The 21,099-nt window shown below is 33.8% G+C and overlaps 1 protein-coding gene and 1 long non-coding RNA gene across 2 annotated transcripts in view; one reads left to right on the plus strand and one right to left on the minus strand.

Annotated features, from left to right (window-relative positions):
• Nucleotides 1–19,033, plus strand: part of LOC141480190 (gastric triacylglycerol lipase-like) — a 123,165-nt gene extending 104,132 nt beyond the window's left edge. Inside the window, exon 3 of the mRNA XM_074170079.1 lies at nucleotides 18,703–19,033. Coding sequence (XP_074026180.1) covers nucleotides 18,703–19,018 — 316 coding nt within the window. The 3' untranslated portion in view covers nucleotides 19,019–19,033. The remainder of the gene's footprint in view (nucleotides 1–18,702) is intronic.
• LOC141480189 (uncharacterized) lies at nucleotides 11,655–13,149 on the minus strand. The gene is made up of 3 exons (XR_012464226.1): nucleotides 12,587–13,149; nucleotides 12,429–12,521; nucleotides 11,655–12,127 (listed from the first exon to the last, which is right to left on the minus strand). It is a non-coding gene; the product is annotated as an uncharacterized lncRNA (long non-coding RNA).
• Nucleotides 19,034–21,099: the final 2,066 nt, after the last annotated feature.

The following is a 21,099-nucleotide window of genomic DNA, read 5'->3' on the forward strand; positions in this document are numbered from 1 at the left end:
TAAATCCACCGGTGTGAAGTTAGCATTCAAAATCAGCAGCTTTTTCCGGAAATACCGAAAGATCAATGGCGATTTCATGTTTTTTTGGGTTTATGATATGCCCTCATGTGAGAGTAAACAGCCATACCGTATATTCTGTGTCAAGAAATATCTCTTCAGCCCCGCCCAGAAGGTAAAACATGTCCCCGAAATAAAAGAAATCTTGAAGTTTGAAGGAAACGTAAAGCCACTTTGAAATTGATACGAATGATTTGTATCATTACATTTCTTATTCGTTATCAAGGAATATCTCTTGGGACGCATCCATGAGAGTTAAACACATTCCCGAAATATTTTTTTTTAATATGAGGGAAAAGAAAAGCCAGTTTGAAATTGATACGAATAATTACTATCATTACATTTTCTATTCACTGTCCAGGAAAATCTCTTCGGCCCCGTCCAAGAGGGTAAAATACACCCCCGAAATTAAAAAAATTCTTGAAATATGAAGGAACTGAAACAAATTATTTCTATCATTACATTCCAAATTCAGTATGAAAAAACACTTCGAACCCGTCCAAGAGGGTTAAACATACCCCTAAAATGAAAAAAATTCTTGAAATACGAAGGCAACTAAAAGCCAGTTTGAAATTAATAACAATGATTACTATCATTACATTTCATATTCAGTATCCAGGAAAACCTCTTCAGCCCCGTCCAAGAGGGTTAAATATACCCCCGAAATGAAAAAAAAAACTTGAAATATGAGGGAAACGAAAAGGCACTTTGCAATTGAAACAAACGATTTCTATCATAACATTCCAAATTCAGTATAAAAAAACGTTTCAGACCCGTCCAAGAGGGTCAAACATACCCCTTAAATAAAATAAATTCTTGAAATACGAAGGAGATGAAAATCCACTTTAAAATTGATGTGAATCTGTTTAAATCTGTTTAGAATCTGTTTTTCCCTTAATCAGCTGTCGCCCCCATACGAACAACTCTCAGAAGTTGAGGAACTTATGCGAGCTAAGGACTAACGAGGTCTTACCTTTCAAGTATTCAGCCGCCGAAGAGAACAGACGTCTCTAACGCGCTCCTAGTTAGAACAAAGAAAGTGTGGTATTAAACTGTAAAAGTTTACTTTCAAGTGTACTATCAAGCAGTATTAGTGTATATCAATCATCTATAGGGTAAATAATACCAAAGTATTCAATTTAAACAGTGAAAACAGATAAATAACCAGTGCTTGTGAACGTATCCCAAACAGACAAAGGAACCACGTGGCCACCCACGTGTCGTCCCTGCTAGTCCAGTACCTCGTAGGAGGCTAGAGCTCGAAATTTAAATCGACCTAAATTTTTTGAAATATGGAAACTTGTGGAAAGTGCAATCAAAAGTTTAAAAACGGACAGTTATTTGCTTGTGATAGTTGTAAACTATTACTGTGCAGTGAATGTGGAAACTTAACAGTATCCGAAATAAAATGTATGCAGTTGAAAACCAGGAGAAAACTTAAATTTTTTTGTGAACAGTGTGAGGGTGGTTTTTATAAAGTACCAGCCCTAATCAAAGAAGTATCAGAACTGAAAAAACTTCCTGAAAAAGTGGCAAATAGTTGGATTCTTGTAGGAGATTTTAATTTAGATTTTTTGAATAACAGTTTTTATGTGAAAAAAATCAAATCTATGTTTTTACAATATGTAATTGATCAAGTAGCACTGGATCCTACCAGAATTATTAATAACAGTGAAACTCTAATTGATTATGTACTAACTAATAATAATTGTGCAAACTGTTTTGTCCATCCTACTCCTAAAATAAGTGACCATTCATTGATATCTATTTGTCTCAAAAATAACAAACGAACTGGAAACACTCCTATCAAAAATTATAGAATCCTTAGTGAGCAAAATTTGGATAAAATAAAACTAGATTCAATTTCATGTGATTGGGATTTGAATTCAACCGATGTTAGTGTCATATATTTCAAATTACTTAATAACTGTCAATCAGTTATCGATAAAGTTGCACCAATTCAAGTCTGTCACTATAAAAGTAACATTCCATGGTTTGACAACGAAATTCATAATTGAATAAAACAACGTGATCAGATATATAAGGATTTTATTAAAACTATAAGGTTGAAGAAAAATGTCGAATGGAAAGAATTTAGGAAACAGAGAAATGAAGTAGTAAATTTATTAAAAAAGAATAGAAAACAATACTTCTTCATTAAAAAAGCTAATAAACATGAATTGCCAAAACTTTCCGAGCTGTATAGAATTTTAATTAACAAATCAGGTGTATATTGTTAATAATAAAACTGAAATAGTAAACAAATTTAACTACTACTTCATTACTAGTATTCAGCAAATTGTTGATAGTATAGATAATGTTCAAGATTGGAAATTCGATAATTATAATCTATATCCTAGTTTTTCCAAGTTTCACATATTAACAATGAATGAATTACGCCTAATTGTTAACTCCTTAGACAAGAAAAACAATGTTCATGAGATCTTAAATTCCAAAATGCTCAAACTCATTTTTGAAACATGTAGACATATGATTTTAAACCTTGTAAATACTACTCTTCAAACCTCTAAAATTCCAAATCCTTTAAAAGTTAGTACTATAGTTCTCATTCAACAATACAATCAAGGCCAGTGAATATAGACCTATAAATACATTACCACCAATAAAAAAATTCTTGAACTAGCTGTTTATAAGCAGGTACTTGATCATGTTGAAAAAAATGAAATTTTAATGAATAATCAATCTGGATTTCGTAAAAAGTATTCATGTGAATCCGCATTACAACTCACTTTATCTAAGTTCAAAAAAGAAGTTGATGACAATAAATTTGTAGTAGCTGTTTTTCTGGATCTGAAGCGGGCGTTCAAAACAATTGATCGTAATATTCTTATAATAAAATTAAGAGGTTATGGCATTGATCGAGGACCGCCTGCCCGGTACTGACGATGCCCAATAGGCTGAAACAGCTGTCTACCGGTGGCTCTTAAATTGAAATCAATATGGGAATGATCAAAGAGTACTTATCTATTTATTTTTTGATTTTCATGGAATTATTTTCTAGCAGCTTGACTGCATTAACCTTTCTAGATTTCATATCATTTCTTGAAACATGTAGATTCGTTCTCCGATGGCATTTCAGGTTAGCTTCCCAAATTTCTACTACCGCAGTTGTCGGTTGATTGGTCAAACCACCAACACTGACATAAAAACTTGGCAAGTTGACTTGGGTGTCACACCAACAGGTGGGTCCACTTATGTTTCGCTTGCGTTTACGCAGCTATTTTATCAAGTACTTTCTTGGTTTTTTCTCATTTTGTCTTCAATCGAGGACCGCCTGCCCGGTACTGACGATGTCCTATAGGCTGAAACAGCTGTATACCGGTGGCTCTTGAATTGAAATCAATATGGGAATGATCAAAGAGCACTTATTTATATATATATATATATATATATATATATATATATATATATATATATATATATATATATATATATATATATATATATATATATATATCTTCCAATAACCCAGGTGAGTCTTCTTCGAGAAAGTGAAAATAAGAACGACCATCAAGGCGTCCTGGTAGAAAAAAATAGCTTATTAGATGATCACCTATAATTCCTGCTCATACATTAACCGAAAATTGGTGTTGGAAATGGGTTTCGGTTATTGCATGGGGATTTTCTTCAGCCCACACATGATTGTTATGGAAATTTTGAATGTCATTCCGAGAAAAATTTGCTTCGTCTGTGAACAAAATTTTTGTCTCAAACTGCGGATTTAGTGCAATACTTTGTAGATACCACTGACTGAAGTTCACACGCTGTGGAAAATCTCTGGGGAGTAATGCCTGCACTCTTGAAACATGGTACGGGTATAACAAAAAATCAACCAAAATACGCCAAACAATGTGATGACAAATATCCAGAGTTCTAGCGATCTTCCTCGTACTCGTCTCAGGATGTGCCTCAATTTTTTGCAGCACGCCTTCCTCAATTTCAGGAGTTCTTACTACACGAGGTTTACCTTCCGGAGTCCCTTTTTTGAAACTACCAGTTTCCCCAAGTCGACGATGAATATTTGAAAAGGTTCGGCTATCTGGTAAGGCACGATTAGGATATCTTTCCTGATAAATGCGCCTGGCTCCTGTTGCATTACCATCGGCAAGGCCATATACGTAATGCATTTGCGCCATTTCCGCATTCGTATAATTTACCATATTTACTGATATTCAGAAAAACAGCGGACTACCAAAATAACTTCAATAACACTTCAAAATCAATCAAAACGCGCTGTGACAGTTTTTAACACCAACACCTTACTTTAAACCAACATCAATATTAGCTACTGACGTTTGTACATACAGAGAATTCGTTTTTATTGCTATGGTGGGTACGCTGTTTTTTCTGCTTTTAATCTTTGAAAGAAATTACATATCGACAAACTCCATATTTCCAAGAGGTGCAGTAAATAAATTCTGCTACACGTCATTTATTCCAGGATAACTAAATTTATGTTTTCAAAAATTATTAAGCGGTGCTGCATTATGACGTAATTTTAATTGAGAACAATGCATCTGACAACAAACAAATACCTTTCAGATCCTCAATTATTTCGCAACAAATCTGATCTCTTAGTTTGCTTTCAGTCGATGCACGATACCGAATCAGATTTTTAAGGAATTCATCCTTAAGTAAAGCGATTTTTAATTTTTTGAGCGAAAACCATGCGTCGGACAAAGAAAACCCAGCAAATCAAATGTGCTCAAAAATGTATGGAGATTTTAAAAATAATTTTTATTTCAAGATAAAGCAGTGGCGTAGTATTTTTTTCGCCAAAAATATACATTTCAAAACTCGAACGTACGCCACTGGCAGAGAAAATTAAGAAAATTGTACATCAGAAAATGCGCCTTGAGGCATGGAACATATGTACTAAATATGCCAGAGATGTCTACAAAATTATCTCAGTTATTATTAAAAAACTGATTATTTTTGAAAATTTTGCCACCCTGTATCTCAAAAGTTAAGGCGTTTAGGTCATACGTCCATAGGACGTTTTTTCCTTAAAATGGGTCTTAGAATTACCTCCTTGAATATTAGCATGTGTTTAAGGAACACCCTGTATATAGAGATTTCATCGAGTGTGCATGATGTTAATCAAAAATTAAACAATTTGTGGACACAACACTCCAAAAAGGGGGGCAAACCGCGGACACGTGTTTCTGGCTATTGGCCTCCTGTTGTTGACTCCGTGCGTTTGTGTTGTTTCCTGATTTCGGCAAACAAGTGTTGCCCATCTTTACACTTGGCCGCACCGCACCAAGTGTAAAGATGTTTTAAGATGTAAGATGTAAAGATTGTTTTAATTGTTGGTGAAAGGGTGAGGTCTTATCATGAAGCGGCCGCTAAATTTAATAGAAGATACCCGCTAGAGGTAACTGTACACCCTGGAACTGTACATAAAATATATCATCTATTCGTGAGCACCGGCCAAGTAACAAAGGACAGAAAAATTGTAAAACATCATATTGATGATGATACGATATTGGCGGCTCATCAAGCTGATCCTAGAATTAGTTTGAGAAACTTATCGCTTCAACTCAATATGAGCCGCAGTAAAATATGGAGGTGTTCAAACCCAAATTTTTACATACTTTGCACGAAGGAGATGAAATCCGCCGTATGGAGTATTGTTTATGGATGCAGGGATATTATCTCAATGATAGGAATTTTTTAAAGTATATCTTATACAGTGATGAGGCTACCTTTACCACGAATGGTGTTGTATCTTCACAGAACATGAGGTTTTGGGCTGAACAAAATCCAAATTGGGTGGTGAATTGTAGAGACCAAATGTCTCAGAAAGTTAATGTGTGGTGTGGTATCCTGAACGAAAATATTATCGGGCCATTTTTTTCGATCAAAATTTAAACGGACGACTATTCGTTGATTTTCTCGGAAATGGATTTTCCGTTGTGTTGGGAGAACTACCTTTTGATGTGAGACACAGCATGATTTTTCAGTTAGATGGCTCACCAGTTCACAATAGTGGCTTAACAAAAGGGTTTGGTTGAATAGGAATCTACCTATGAAATGGATAGTACCCAATAGCCCTCCCGCACTATGGCCACCACGATCCCCAGATTTAACTCCACTGGATTTTTATTTATGGGAAACTTGAAAAATAAAGTTTATAAGGATAGGCCAACAAATAAGGAAGATCTCCGTGCAAGAATTATACAAGCGTGTAGAGAAATCACACCTAGAGAACTGAGAAGAGTTGGAGGAAATAATAGAAAGCGCATAGAAAAATGTGTTCGAATGGCGAAAAATTTCATAGAAGGCACGAAAATATAAAATTGTCAACAGTTAAATCATCTGAAATTGATTGTTTTGTTTTTTAATTGAAAATGTGATTTTGAAAGTAGTACGTCGAAAGAATTTTGAACTAAATTACATTTTTCACCACAAAATATTCTTGTTTTTTTTTTTTCAAATAATGGTAAAATGAGAATATGAACTAACATTACCCATCCTAAAACCTCACTGATTTATGTTTCCGTTCCTCTTACAAAGTTACCATCTTCTCTCTTATCGAGAAGGAATAACTTTCCTGACAACAAAATAAAAAATAAATTATTTATGTGAAAACAAAAGTCGAGTTTCTCTTGAACAATTTTATTCATGTTTTGATGTCAAAACCAAAAAAAAATCTACTTTAATTATTAAGGAAGATACGGGGGTGTTTCCATGAGAAGTGAAACAAATTCGGATTTTTCAGGACTGAAATTTTTTCAGGAAGAAAGTGTAATCGTAGTAAGTTGGTAGTCCTGATCACGAATCTGAAGTAATTTTGAGCCTATTTTGCCCCCTCATATGTTTTAACGTAAAAATGGGGTGTTCCATCGCGAGTGGCGGACAATGTATATCACTTTGACGAACCCCATTCAAGTGGTAGGTGTATTTTTAGCGTTTCCATCAGTCTTCAGAGTTTCATCGTTCTACCTTGAATATTACGGAAGTTACGGGGGTGTTTCCATTAAATAATAACTCAGTGATGGTTAAATAAACCCAGGATTGAGACTTACCCCTTTCTCGTCTTTGATGTTGAATCCAAACTGCTTCAGGGAAACTATTATGGCAAAGTAGGGAGGCCAGTTTTAGAAGAAGCAGTGTTGAAGAAAACTTATTTGAACAAAAGAACAATGCACACATTAGTCTATACAATAGAATCACCAGCGCGTATCTTATTTTTTTTCCGATCCAGCTGTTCCGAATATTTCTAATTTCAAAACTAAACTACTCAATTAAGTAGATTTATTCTATCAAAACCGAGAGCGGTGTTGCCGAAACTTAAATTATTTTCCTTAAATATACACATGCCAAAACATACCCCCCACCCTGAAAAATTGATTTTTTTCCAGACTTTCCGAAAAAACAAAGGACTCAAGAAGTCGAAAAATCCAATCAAACATCAGTATAAAATAAAAAAAAATTGAATGAGAAGATAATTTTCATTTATTGGGTGGGCAAATGACATATTTTCACAACAGGACGTTTATATGTTCCTTTGCTGGTTTTTAAAGTGACATTTCGCACCCTGCCATCCTTTCCTGGATGTATGTCTGAAACCACGGCTAAGAGCCAATGTAAGGGTGGAGCGTTATCCGTTTTCAGGATAACTACTGAACCCACAGTTATATAGGAATATCTTTAGTCCATTTCGAACGCATTTGTAGACTCGTCAAATATTCCATCCTCCAGCGTTTCCAAAAATCCTGTACCATTTCATCGATCAACTGAAATCGGTTGAGTCTATTAATAAGCACCGCTGTCACGTCCTCTGAAGGAAGACCCCGCAAAGGAACCAACGTGAGAAAATGTGCTGGAATTAATGCTTCTGGGGCCATGGGATCTGCGTATAAACGACATGGAGGTCTGGAATTCAATAGTGCTTCAATTTGAGTCAGTACTGTTGAAAGCTCCTCAAACGTTAATACCTGATCACCGATTACCCCATAAATATGATTTTTTACCGCCTTGACGTTACTCTCCCACAAACCACCTTGATGCGGAGAAAAAGGTGTATTAAATTTCCACTCGACTCCGTTTATTCCTAACTCCGTTTCAAATGAATTAACGAAATCTTGAGAGTTGATATGTTCATTCAATTCTTCAAGAATTGATTTTGCCCTTACAAAGTTCGTGCCGCAATCGGAATAAATAACCCGAACTGGGCCTCTTCTAGCTATAAATCTTTTGAAAGCTTGTAAAAAATGATCGGTTGATGAAGAACTGACCAATTCCAAATGGATAGCTTTCACCGCCATACAAATAAATAAACTTACATAAGCTTTATGCACTGATGTCTTTCGCTTCCTACCCAACGTAATTTTAAATGGCCCGAAGTAATCGACCCCTGTATGTAAGAATGCACGAGCTTCTCTAAATCTAGCAGCGGGTAAGTCCGCCATAAGGGGTTCTACATTCTTAGGCTTCAAACGAAAACAATGATTACATTTGTGTATTCCACTCCTAATTAAATTTCTTCCTCCTAAAATCCAATAATTCTGTGGCAAAATAGCCTCTTATAAGTGAGCACCAGTATGAAGATTGATCTTATGATGAAAATCTACCAATTTTTCAGTCAGAATATCTTTAGCTGGAAGAATCAAAGGATGTTTCTGACAAAAATTCAAATTTGATTTAGCTAATCTACCCCCCACCCTCAGCAACCCATCTTGCGAAAAAGGGTGTAATTTGATCAACCTAGATGAGCCAGATCTATTTGCCTTCAACATCTGAATTTCAAAATCAAAATCTTTAATTTGAACCAGTTTTATTAGAACCAACTCCGCAGTATGGAGATCCTTTGATGAAATAATTTTCTTATTAGGAATAATTTTCAAAAATCTCAAGACGCATACTATTATTCGTAAAATTTTATGCCACGATGAATACCGTTCTAATAAATCTAGTGGAGGATGATGAAAATCTAAGTCAGTTTTATTATTCAGTACAATTATATCTTTCTTCCCGAAATTTTTAGCCTCCTCACGAAAAGAAGGCCATTCATTTGGGGGTAATTTTATACATGCGGGTCCATGTAACCACTCAGTATGTCTAACTAATTGTTCAGGAAGTAAACCACGCGATAAACAATCGGCCGGGTTTTGAATGCCTTCGATGTGATACCACGATACTTCGGGTATATTTTCCTGGATTCGAACGATCCGATTCGCAACAAATACATCCCTAGATTGAGAAGATTTTAACCAGCTTGAAACAGTGGAAGAATCTGAAAAATCTAAAGTTTTTGTGATCAAAATCCGTTCTTTATAGGTTTCTAAAACATATTTAACCAAATTAGAAAGCAAAAGAGCAGCTAAAAGTTCCAACTGTGGAATGGTTAATCGTTTGGCCGAAGATACCTTTGACTTGGCACACACCAGCTGAACTTCCACATCATTATTCGATAGTACACTGCGTAAGTAGACGACAGCTACATATGCATTCAAACTAGCATCCGCGAAAGCTAAAACCATTACAGGGTTTCGTTCTATTGCTTCTATATGCCTAGGTACTTTAAATTTTTCGAAGTTCTCCCCATTCCGATCGTATCTTTTCCCGAATTTTTAAAATATTCTCTGGAGGCATCTCATCCCATTCCAATTTCAATGTCCACAAATTTTTTATCAATATTTTTAAATACAAAATGAAAGGTGCCAACAACCCAATCGGATCATAACATTTAGCCACCGTCGACAACATTGTTCGTTTTGTACATTTCTGATCCGGTTTATGTACCTTGAAACTGAAAACGTCAGTTTCTGTATGCCATTGTATACCTAATACCTGTGTATCTGAGGAGAAAAATACATTTTCAGCTAACCGCTTTTCTATGGGAATGTCATTCAATAGTGCCTTTGAATTTGTAGCCCATTTTGTTAGGTCAAAACAACCAGCTTGAAATAAATCAACTGATTCCTTGTATAATTGCGCAGCTTCCTTTTCCGAATTTATACTTGTGCAAAAATCATCCATATAAATATCTCTTGACACAAATTTCGTCGCCAGTGGAAATTTTTCTCCTTCGTCTTCAATTAATTGTTTGATAGTGCGTAAAGCCAAAAAAGGTGACGATTTTATTCCAAAAGCTACAACTTTTATTTCGTTAGTGTCAATTGGACGATCTGGACTAAAACGTCACAATAACCTTTAATAACGCCAATGATCCTCAATAACATTGATCTGCTGTATAACTGCCGAACATCTGCTGTCAATGTAAAGTAACTAAATCTGCCTGCAACTTGCCTCCCCGGTATAAGATATCATTTAAAGAAACATTATTATCCGTAGGAGCACTAGCGTCTAGCACTATCCGCACCGGAGTGCTTGTACTACTTGGTTAAATCACTGGATGATGACCAATATAATACGATGACGCTTCGTTAGGGTCAATATCCACTAATTTCATATGACCTTGGTCTATGAAATGCTGCATTACTTTATTGTATTCAATCTGTAACTTTGAATCCCTTTCAAGTCGTTTTTCCAAAGAAAGTAACCAAACTTGTGCATTATTCCGCGAATTTCCCAAACTTCCTTCCGGCGAAAATTTGATCGGTAACGCCACTGTGAATCGTCCCGATGAGTCCCTACTAAAGGTACTGGTATATATATTTTCACATTCTATATCCTCGGGATTCATACCAAAACCTTTAGGAAATTGTCCCATAACAACATAACCTAAAGTGGTTTTCACCACTACAGGAGAAACCGATACCCCCGTAATCCGACCCTCTTCCAATATATTAGAAAACATTTCCAATCCAAAAATCTCATCGATTTCCGCAGGTTTATCGAAATTATTATCCGCTAATTCCACCTTTTGTAAAGTGGGAAATGCGCTAATGTCAACTTTAAATTTTGGCAATTTGTTAGTGATTTTATCAACTAACTGTATATTTCTTTTGTGTATTATACCGTGAAACAACTGTAAAAATTGTACTTCCCTTAATTTTCTGAATAGAACCTCCCAAACCGTAAACCGAAGAATAATTTTTTGAAATCTTCAAGCCTAACCTTTTACAACATCCGATTGTCAATAAATTGGCTTCACTACCCGAATCTAAAATGAATCTAGCTGTAGCACCTGCAATTAAACTTGTTTCCACGAAAACAACCATAGACCCACATAGCAATAGATATTCCAGGTATATTTCATGAATATACATTTAAGGATATTGTATTATGCTATGAATATGCCATGGATATATATATCTTCTGGAGAATATTCCCTGGAAGTGCTCCTGGCGAACCTTTGATATATTTTAAGAATATTCCTTGGGAATATTCTTGGAATATCTTATAATATTCTTAGAATATCTAAGGTATATTCTATTAAGAATATTCCAGGAATAGAACCCGAGGAATATTCATAAAATATTCTGGATATTCTTAGTTTATTGTAGGAATATACAATAGAGAAACACCATAGAATATTCTTTAAATATATTTTATGAATATTCTAGGAATATTTGGAATATTCCAAGAATGTGACGAGTAACCGCTATTAGGCATGTATATATTGCATTTTGATACAAGATTCACACAAGTAATAAAACACATAATATTCATAAACAAATATATTTTAAAAACAATATACACTGAAATATTTGACGTTTCAACCAATATTAAAAATGAAAAATCTAATTCAAAATATTTATTCACTGAATAAAATATTCCTGAATACTGTCATATTACAAATATTAGAAATGTATTCAAATTAGGATGTTCCTACTCTCAAACAAATGTTTACTAAAAAATATACTAAAATAACAACTCTGTGAATTCATCAGCACTAATTAAAAAATAATAAATATATCATTTCATTGAAAAAGAAAAAGTGTATTACATCAAGAAATAGGTTAGGTTAGGTTTCTCACTTAGAAAAATAAACCCACAAATGAAGTATTCAAAATGAGTGGTATGATGGGTTCTTCAATGAATTTAACTTACTTAAAGTTATTCAAACTTTGCTCACCAGAACAGTTTTCCTTATATTTGTCCATCAATGCATCAGCCAGTGTTTCAATAGTAATACCTGGAACAAAATGTACATTAACGTTCATTATCACTATTTGAAAGTGGCACAATAAAACTGGAATAAAAATCAAATAGATATTTTTCGCATAGGTTACTCATGAACATTTACAACATTTTATGACTTGGAGAGCAACTTGCATTGTCTTGTTGAAAAGTAATCATTACGTTTTCAGTTCCTTGGCGCACCTGCCTGTACCAGGTACCACTCTGTTTCCTTTAGGGCAAATTGATACTATCTTGAAAACGAGTGATGAAAATTATGAAAACAAATGATGCAAAAGAATGTGTCATTCACTTACTTTTTTCTATTGATGATACACAACTGAAATCACTCTAGTTCAAACATGTACTTAGTCAAACCAACAAATCCCACACACCAACTCTCCTCGATCCTAAAATGAGGTATAGTAGGTTAATCACCCTGACTTTACTATCGATACTATTGCATTTTACTTACTTTTCTTGAAGACTGAATAGATGCAACTCTCCTGTTTGAAGATCCAAAATCAAACTATTCGCTGTACTGCAAATTGGACAACCCCAAATTATAAATGGTACACTGAACGTGACAGAATTATACTTTGATAATAACACCAACACACCATGCATTACACACGCGAACCTGCCACGTCAACCGCCATGTTGAATCAAATGTCGAATTTAACGCAAACGCAAATGTACCTTGCATTAAGGGACAGCCGCTTTCACAGAGCTTATTCGACTGTCTCGCGCTACACTTCAATTGACCAATGAGAAACGTTTACTCCAATTATTCACGTCCCCATTTCTCTGTTTCAAATTTCAAATACAAAAAGACAAATAGGATGAGAATTAATCAATTTATTGATGCAATTGGTTCATTTATTGGCCCATTCAAATTTTTTTGTCGTTTCCAACAGTTGCTGTTGGAGCAATTCATCCAGAATCTTCGCGTTGAGTTCAAAAACTGGTTAACACTATCAGGGTTATATACATTAGGTTATGCATTCGATTAATGTCTTCCAATATTTGTGTTTTCAATAATATTGAATTATTTGAATACGTTATTATAAGATAATTCAAAATTCCATTGTATAGAATATTCCAAAATATACCGTGGGGATATATTCTAAGAATATACCATATGGTATATTCGATCGACAATATTCTTAGAATATTCAAGGGAGAATAATCCATTTATAGACATTCTATGCACATTCTTTTGGGAATAATCCTGCCATATTCATTCAAGCATATTCTATGAATATTCTAAAGGCATGTATATATTCCAAGAATATTCTATGAATATTTGGAATATATACGTTCGTTTTATGATATACAGGGAATATTCCATGAATATCCAGTGCTGTGTGGGGACGCAAGCAAAGTTGTATAGTTGGAATCATCCTTCAAATAAACCGCATTAGGTTCTGAACATAAATGCACATCAACCGTTGATGTATCATTACTAACCGTTTCCCTCCTCTTAATGTTTGATCCTGAGGCCGCATCCCCATTCGATCCACTAACTGAATTTGGTTTTTCCAAATGAAGTGAAATGTGATGTTTTTGGGAATACTCCACACACAACCGCTCGTTAGGACAATTTTTTACTGGGTGCTTGTTTGACAAACAATTGTAGCACCAGCCATTGTCCATAACCGCTTCATATCTTTGTCCCGGTGACAAAGACTTGAATTTATCACATCTACCCAAGTGATGACCTGTTTTCTGACAGAAAACGCATGTCATTACTTCTTTTTTCCGTTGATTTACCACAAACGTTTTGATTGTCTTTATCGGCTTATTATTATCATTCAACACCGATGTTGTTTTATCCCGACGTAATATTTTTGCCTGATTTTGTATGAATTTTATGAAATCTTCATAAGTTGGAATTTTGAAACTCTTTTGTTTCATTTCAAAACCCCTTACAGAATTATGATCTAACTTAGCTAAAGCCTGATACAACAACATTAAGTCTACCAAATCTGGTAAATTCAATTTTTTCAATGTCGAGACCGCTACGTCAAATCTTGCCGATTCACTTTGCAACGGCTTGAAATCAAAAATTTGTTGTAAATAACTGTCTGGTAACATCCGTTTATTTTCATACTTTTCGGTCAGAGCCTTGTACAAAATATTATAATTATCGCCGGTGATAGAAAATCCCGCACAAATTCCGAGGCCGGTCCTCGTAAACTTCCCACTAAATAATGAATTTTGTCTAAATCTGTCAAAGATGCATTATCGTGAATCATACTCTTGAAGAGCGAATGAAATGTTTCCCACTACCGTATTTTTCCCGAAAATTCAGGTACTTCAATTTTCGGCAACGGAGGTAATCTATTATCTACTATAATATTGCCGCTATTACTACAGGAGGTCTTTGAATTCCTTTTGCAGCCATATGAATGTGACAACACAATTGATTAATAGTTGAATGAAGCTTATAATCTGGTACAAATTCATCATCTATTTCAAACTGCACTTCATTGATCTGATCTAATACCAAATTCAAAGCTTCTCTAGTAGTATCTAGAGTCAAATATGATATTTTGAAAGCTTCAACTTCTTGGGCCGTTCCCAATGATTTTGATAGATCGTACAGTTTCTGCAAAATAGAGAAGAGATACTCTTTTTTCGCTGTTAACATTTTAAATTTCCTATCTGCTACCGTACCCATTTTGACTTTAATAATTCCCAATGGAAACTTGATGTTCGATTGCAAATTTCACCTTCCGAAATTCAGACCATACCAAACCCGTTCAATATTTTTCTGTATTTATTTGACCGTAATTCAAATATACCCGATATACTGAACAATCTGACAACACCGCTGGAGGCCTGACTACTTCCGTTTTTTATACTGCTAACCGATTCGAGAAAAGAAAAAACAATCCAAGTTTTTATAACCACCAATTCGACTGTAATAGGACCAAATGTTATGTTCTGTAATGGATATGATAAACTCAAAACACAGAATACATTAAATAATAACTTAGTGATGGTTAAATAAACCCAGGAAGCTAATGTTTATTAGCTTCATCGAGGGCTGTAATATAAAAATGACATAATAAATATATATATATATATATATATATATATATATATATATTATATATATATATATATAAAACATAATAACGGATATAACAGAATACCTGTGCTATGTGAGAATATTCAATTTGGAAATTTCAATTTTGAAAGAAGTCTTCAACATCAAAATGACAACTTTTTGACATTGAATAATGTGAAATACTTTTTCAAATTTTTTATTACCGTTTATTATGGGGATTTATACTGTGTTAACATTACAGGATGTATTCAGATTTATATTTTTTTTTACTAACAAAACACAGTATAAATCCCCATAATAAACGATAATAAAAAATTTGAAAAAGTATTTCACATTATTCAATGTCAAAAAGTTGTCATTTTGATGTTGAAGACTTCTTTCAAAATTGAAATTTCCAAATTGAATATTCTCACATAGCACAGGTATTCTGTTTTATCCGTTATTATGTTTTATATATATATATATATATATATATATATATATATATTTACTATGTCCTTTTTATATTACAGCCCTCTCGATAAAGCTAACAAACATTAGCGATCACGTTTTTTGAATGGTGACAGTTCAATACGGAATGTACGTTATTTGAATTATGGATGATTTTACTTTTTTTCAAAGAAAAACGATATTTTATTTCAGTTAGCTTTCCGTTTCTTATTGCATTGCCAAAGGTTGAAATAAATAGGTGGTTTCATTTTAAAAGTTTACAAGTGAAAATCAAGTTGAAATATGGGAAATCGTGTGATGAAGTCAAAAATGTATGTAAAGACGGGGTCAAACCAAGAAAATGGCGTAATTAAATGTAAAATTATTAGTAAAAGTGTATTAGTTGAGCTTATTTCAACATACCTACTCAAGTGAATGTTCATTTATATGTGATTGTTGAATAACAATATGAATAAAATAAATAATATAGGCATTGCATAAAATTAGAAATCTTTTATTTTATTTATTATTACCGCGAACACGATCAAAACAATAACAAAGGTATTTAAGCGACTTGCCAGTACTTCACTCCACATAATTGTGACTTTTAGGCAAAAATGGAGTTACATAACGTTTAGCATGGGGGAGGAGGGGTGCTGGAAAACGTTACGGACGGAGGGTGGTCAAAAATATTCAAAAATTGTGTTACGTAATATTTGAACGGCCCTTAAGGATTTTTCACCGCGCCACCTATTAACAATAAAATTGGAAAAAGTTAACCGTATGTCAAGGCATATGATATCAATAATATAGAGTTAAGATAGTGTGGTATGAAAATCTAAGCGAAGTTAGTTTTTTATACGACACTATGGTCTCATCTAGTTCTTCAATTACTTAAAAAAAGTTGTGAGTGATATACTGTAATACTAGATATTACATTGAATACAAAATAATGAAATTTATTCATAACTCTCTCATTTGTTTCACCAATTCAGACAAAATATCAAATTCACTTCACTCTGAAGTGTCCCACATAGCAATAGATATTCCAGGTATATTTCATGAATATACATTTAAGGATATTGTATTATGCTATGAATATGCCATGGATATATATATATATCTTCTGGAGAATATTCCCTGGAAGTGCTCCTGGCGAACCTTTGATATATTTTAAGAATATTCCTTGGGAATATTCTTGGAATATCTTATAATATTCTTAGAATATCTAAGGTATATTCTATTAAGAATATTCCAGGAATAGAACCCGAGGAATATTCATAAAATATTCAGGATATTCTTAGTTTATTGTAGGAATATACAATAGAGAAACACCATAGAATATTCTTTAAATATATTCTAGGAATATTTGGAATATTCCAAGAATGTGACGAGTAACCGCTATTAGGCATGTATATATTGCATTTTGATACAAGATTCACACAAGTAATAAAACACATTATATTCATAAACAAATATATTTTAAAAACAATATACACTGAAATATTTGGCGTTTCAACCAATATTAAAAATAAAAAATCTAATTCAAAATATTTATTCACTGAATAAAATATTCCTGAATACTGTCATATTACAAATATTAGAAATGTATTCAAATTAGGATGTTCCTACTCTCAAACAAATGTATACTAAAAAATATACTAAAATTAACAACTCTGTGAATTCATCAGCACTAATTGAAAAATAATAAATATATCATTTCATTGAAAAAGAAAAAGTATATTACATCAAGAAATAGGTAAGGTTAGGTTTCTCACTTAGAAAAATAAACCCACAAATGAAGTATTTAAAATGAGTGGTATGATGGGTTCGTCAATGAATTTCACTTACTTAAAGTTATTCAAACTTTGCTCACCAGAATAGTTTTCCTTATATTTGTCCAACAATGCATCAGCCAGTGTTTCAATAGTAATACCTGGAACAAAATGTACATTAACGTTCATTATCACTATTTGAAAGTGGCACAATAAAACTGGAATAAAAATCAAATAGATATTTTTCGCATAGGTTACTCATGAACATTTACAACATTTTATGACTTGGAGAGCAACTTGCATTGTCTTGTTGAAAAGTAATCATTACGTTTTCAGTTTACTATCGATACTATTGCATTTTACTTACTTTTCTTGAAGACTGAATAGATGCAACTCTCCTGTTTGAAGATCCAAAATCAAACTATTCGCTGTACTGCAAATTGGACAACCCCAAATTATAAATGGTACACTGAACGTGACAGAATTATACTTTGATAATAACACCAACACATCATGCATTACACGCGCGAACCTGCCACGTCAACCGCCATGTTGAATCAAATGTCGAATTTAACGCAAACGCAAATGTACCATGCATTAAGGGACAGCCGCTTTCACAGAGCTTATTCGACTGTCGCGCGCTACACTTCAATTGACCAATGAGAAACGTTTACTCCAATTATTTACTTCCCCATTTCTCTGTTTCCAGGATTTTTCGCTTTGTAATTAAATAATTTCAAATACAAAAAGACAAATAGGATGAGAATTAACCAATTTATTGATGCAATTGGTTCATTTATTGGCCCATTCAAATTTTTTTGTCGTTTCCAACAGTTGCTGTTGGAGCAATTCATCCAGAATCTTTGCGTTGAGTTCAAAAACTGGTTAACACTATCAGGGTTATATACATTAGGTTATGCATTCGATTAAGATCTTCAAATATTTTTGTTTTCAATAATATTGAATTATTTGAATACGTTATTATAAGATAATTCAAAATTCCATTGTATAGAATATTCCAAAATATACCGTGGGGACATATTCTAAGAATATACCATATGGTATATTCGATCGACAATATTCTTAGAATATTCAAGGGAGAATAATCCATTTATAGACATTCTATGCACATTCTTTCGGGAATAATCCTGCCATATTCATTCAAGCATATTCTATGAATATTCTAAAGGTATGTATATATTCCAATAATATTCTATGAATATTTGGAATATATACGTTCGTTTTATGATATACAGGGAATATTCCAAGAATATCTAGTGCTGTGTGGGGTAATGAATTTTTTTTTTTCAGTTTTCACGAGTTGGGTTATTACGACATTCCTGCCGTTTTGGATCTAATCATTCGAACTACCAACCAAAAACCGATTTATTTGGGAATCTCATTGGGCAGCACTGCCAGCTATGTTTTTGGAAGTGCAAGACCAGATATGGCTAAAGAAAAGCTGAAGGGTATTATCTCATATGCTCCAGTCGGGTATATGAAGAACATAAAATCTTATGTGAAGTTTCTGGCACCATTTCAACCAATTCTTGAGGTATGTGCAGTAATCAAACTATATCATGTTTTATATGCTATTTTATCACAAACTATATGTTTCAACAGATAATTTCATCTAGAGCTATATCCATTTTTTTTATTTTTGGAAAGTACCCACTGAGAGATACCAAAATAGGAATTGAAAATTATTATCTGTTGATTCACATTTTTCTTTCGTCTCAGCGCAGTATTCCCATTCACTGAATGGTTCATATTTGGGACTTCCAAAATAGTAAAGAGTGATAGTGATCTTCCTCTTTGAAGATGATCACTTGGTGATCGAAACACGTGTCGAGGTGTTGAAAATAACGATTTGGTGTTGGGAAAAAAACTCCAGTAATATTCATTACTACACCAAAGGTTCCAAACAGTGCATCATAAGTAAAGAGTGAGTTGACTTTTAGTTTATTTGTTCTCAAACTAAAATAGTTGACTAATGTAATATATACTCAATTTTGTCTCCAATTATTTCCACTAAATTCACGTAATTTAGTTTCACTTCATGAAAAAGCAAAAAATCATTGGTGCAAAAAATCTTCTGTGCATAAGGAGAGCGCCCCTTTTTGAATCCGAATCGTGATCGATGAGTCAAAATATAATTTGATGGATGAAGTCGTTACTGCTCGTACTTGGTAGGAAATCATCATTAAAAATGATAATTGAACTTTGCTATCTTTATACCACTTGTATTTGTAACTAACGTTACTACAGGTTATTGTATTCGTTTGAAAATGTCCTTGTAGAACGAAACTGCAGAAATGTTAGTTACAAATGCTAGTGGTATAAAAACGTAGGAAGTTTCAATTCCCATTTTTCATGAGTCAAAATATACTTACATCGAGTTATTCGCATCTTTTTTTCTCAAAATTAGGTGAATCAGTTGATTCGAGCGAAAATAAATCATAGGTGAGTTGAGTTGAGTCGGATTTAGATAATGCATTAGAATAATTGAAAGTGAATACTATATGGAGATATCTTTAAATCGGAAAATTATATCTTCGAGTGAACAACAAGGATTTTGTGGTCTTTCACAATTTGATAGGTACCTAAATGAATATGGATGTATACGTTAGTACACACTTTTCATCCTGGAGTTATTTTCCATTTTTAAAGTTGTGCATTATCCTTTCAGTTTATATTCATAAAATATAACTTTCGGATGTCAAAGTCCTTTTTTAAAAATTAATTTTATTAACAAAAATAGATGATGACAGTGTGAGAGTGTGAATTACAAAAGTATTCTTCCCATGAAGATAAAGCTTGCACATCAGTTTCCCAGAATCGCGAGATTCTGCTTCAGCAAGGTCAGCGGTTCACATGGGAACGGGCGATATAATTCCTCCCCCGAAGATTCAACGTAGGAGGGTCAGCGAGGAAGTTGAACCTAGACATCTCGATATCTTGACTTGGTTCGGATGGTCCATTGGTTTTGCACCCTCTGAAGCCAATCTTCTTGTGCACTAGGTACAAACAAATTGATACTAGGACCAAGTAGATAAACATCGTCCAAAAACTTGGGATATGTGCTACGTCTTTGAAAGATATAATCGGTTCGTTTTCCATTACTACTGTTTTTATTGAATGAAGTTCGTCTAGGTTCAGGTCACCAAGTTGGATCCCTATTGATTTGGATGGCTCTGGCTTCCCTTCGTCCAAGTCTGGTAAGATGATTGGTTCACTATTGGTAACTTGGTGATCGTTGGTTATGATTTGGTTGCCACAGGATAACTGGCATATAATTGGAATGTCGAAAAGATAACTTCCAGGTAGTAGGTTCTCGATTTCGTTCTGGTTCTGTTACTTGAGTTTGGTAGTTTGTTGAGCCGGTAGGAGGACAACCCATTTGTTTGAGTTGTCTAGTTGTCTGATGGCTGGTCTCGATAAATGTATGACAGTCTCCTTACAAGTGGAGGTGTTCTTGGCATTGAGTAGCTGGATTTCGCATGGATTGTCTTCTGTTAGCTCTCTGATGTTGGTGGATGGGCAGATATAGGTTCGATGGGAGATCTCCAAACAAGGATCGCTCAAGAATGCATACAATTTTTCGTTTTTTGACAAATATTTGTTTTGAGGTATAACAGCATTAAACTGACCCTTAGTTAATATCGGAATAGAAAATAGGTGATAGTAATCGAAATTTGATGAATGGGT

Source organism: Leptinotarsa decemlineata, unplaced genomic scaffold (assembly GCF_025532065.1).
Source record: "Leptinotarsa decemlineata unplaced genomic scaffold, Ldec_3_MD MMD2_P_RNA_scaffold_6, whole genome shotgun sequence".
In the NCBI taxonomy this organism is placed as follows: domain Eukaryota; kingdom Metazoa; phylum Arthropoda; class Insecta; order Coleoptera; family Chrysomelidae; genus Leptinotarsa; species Leptinotarsa decemlineata.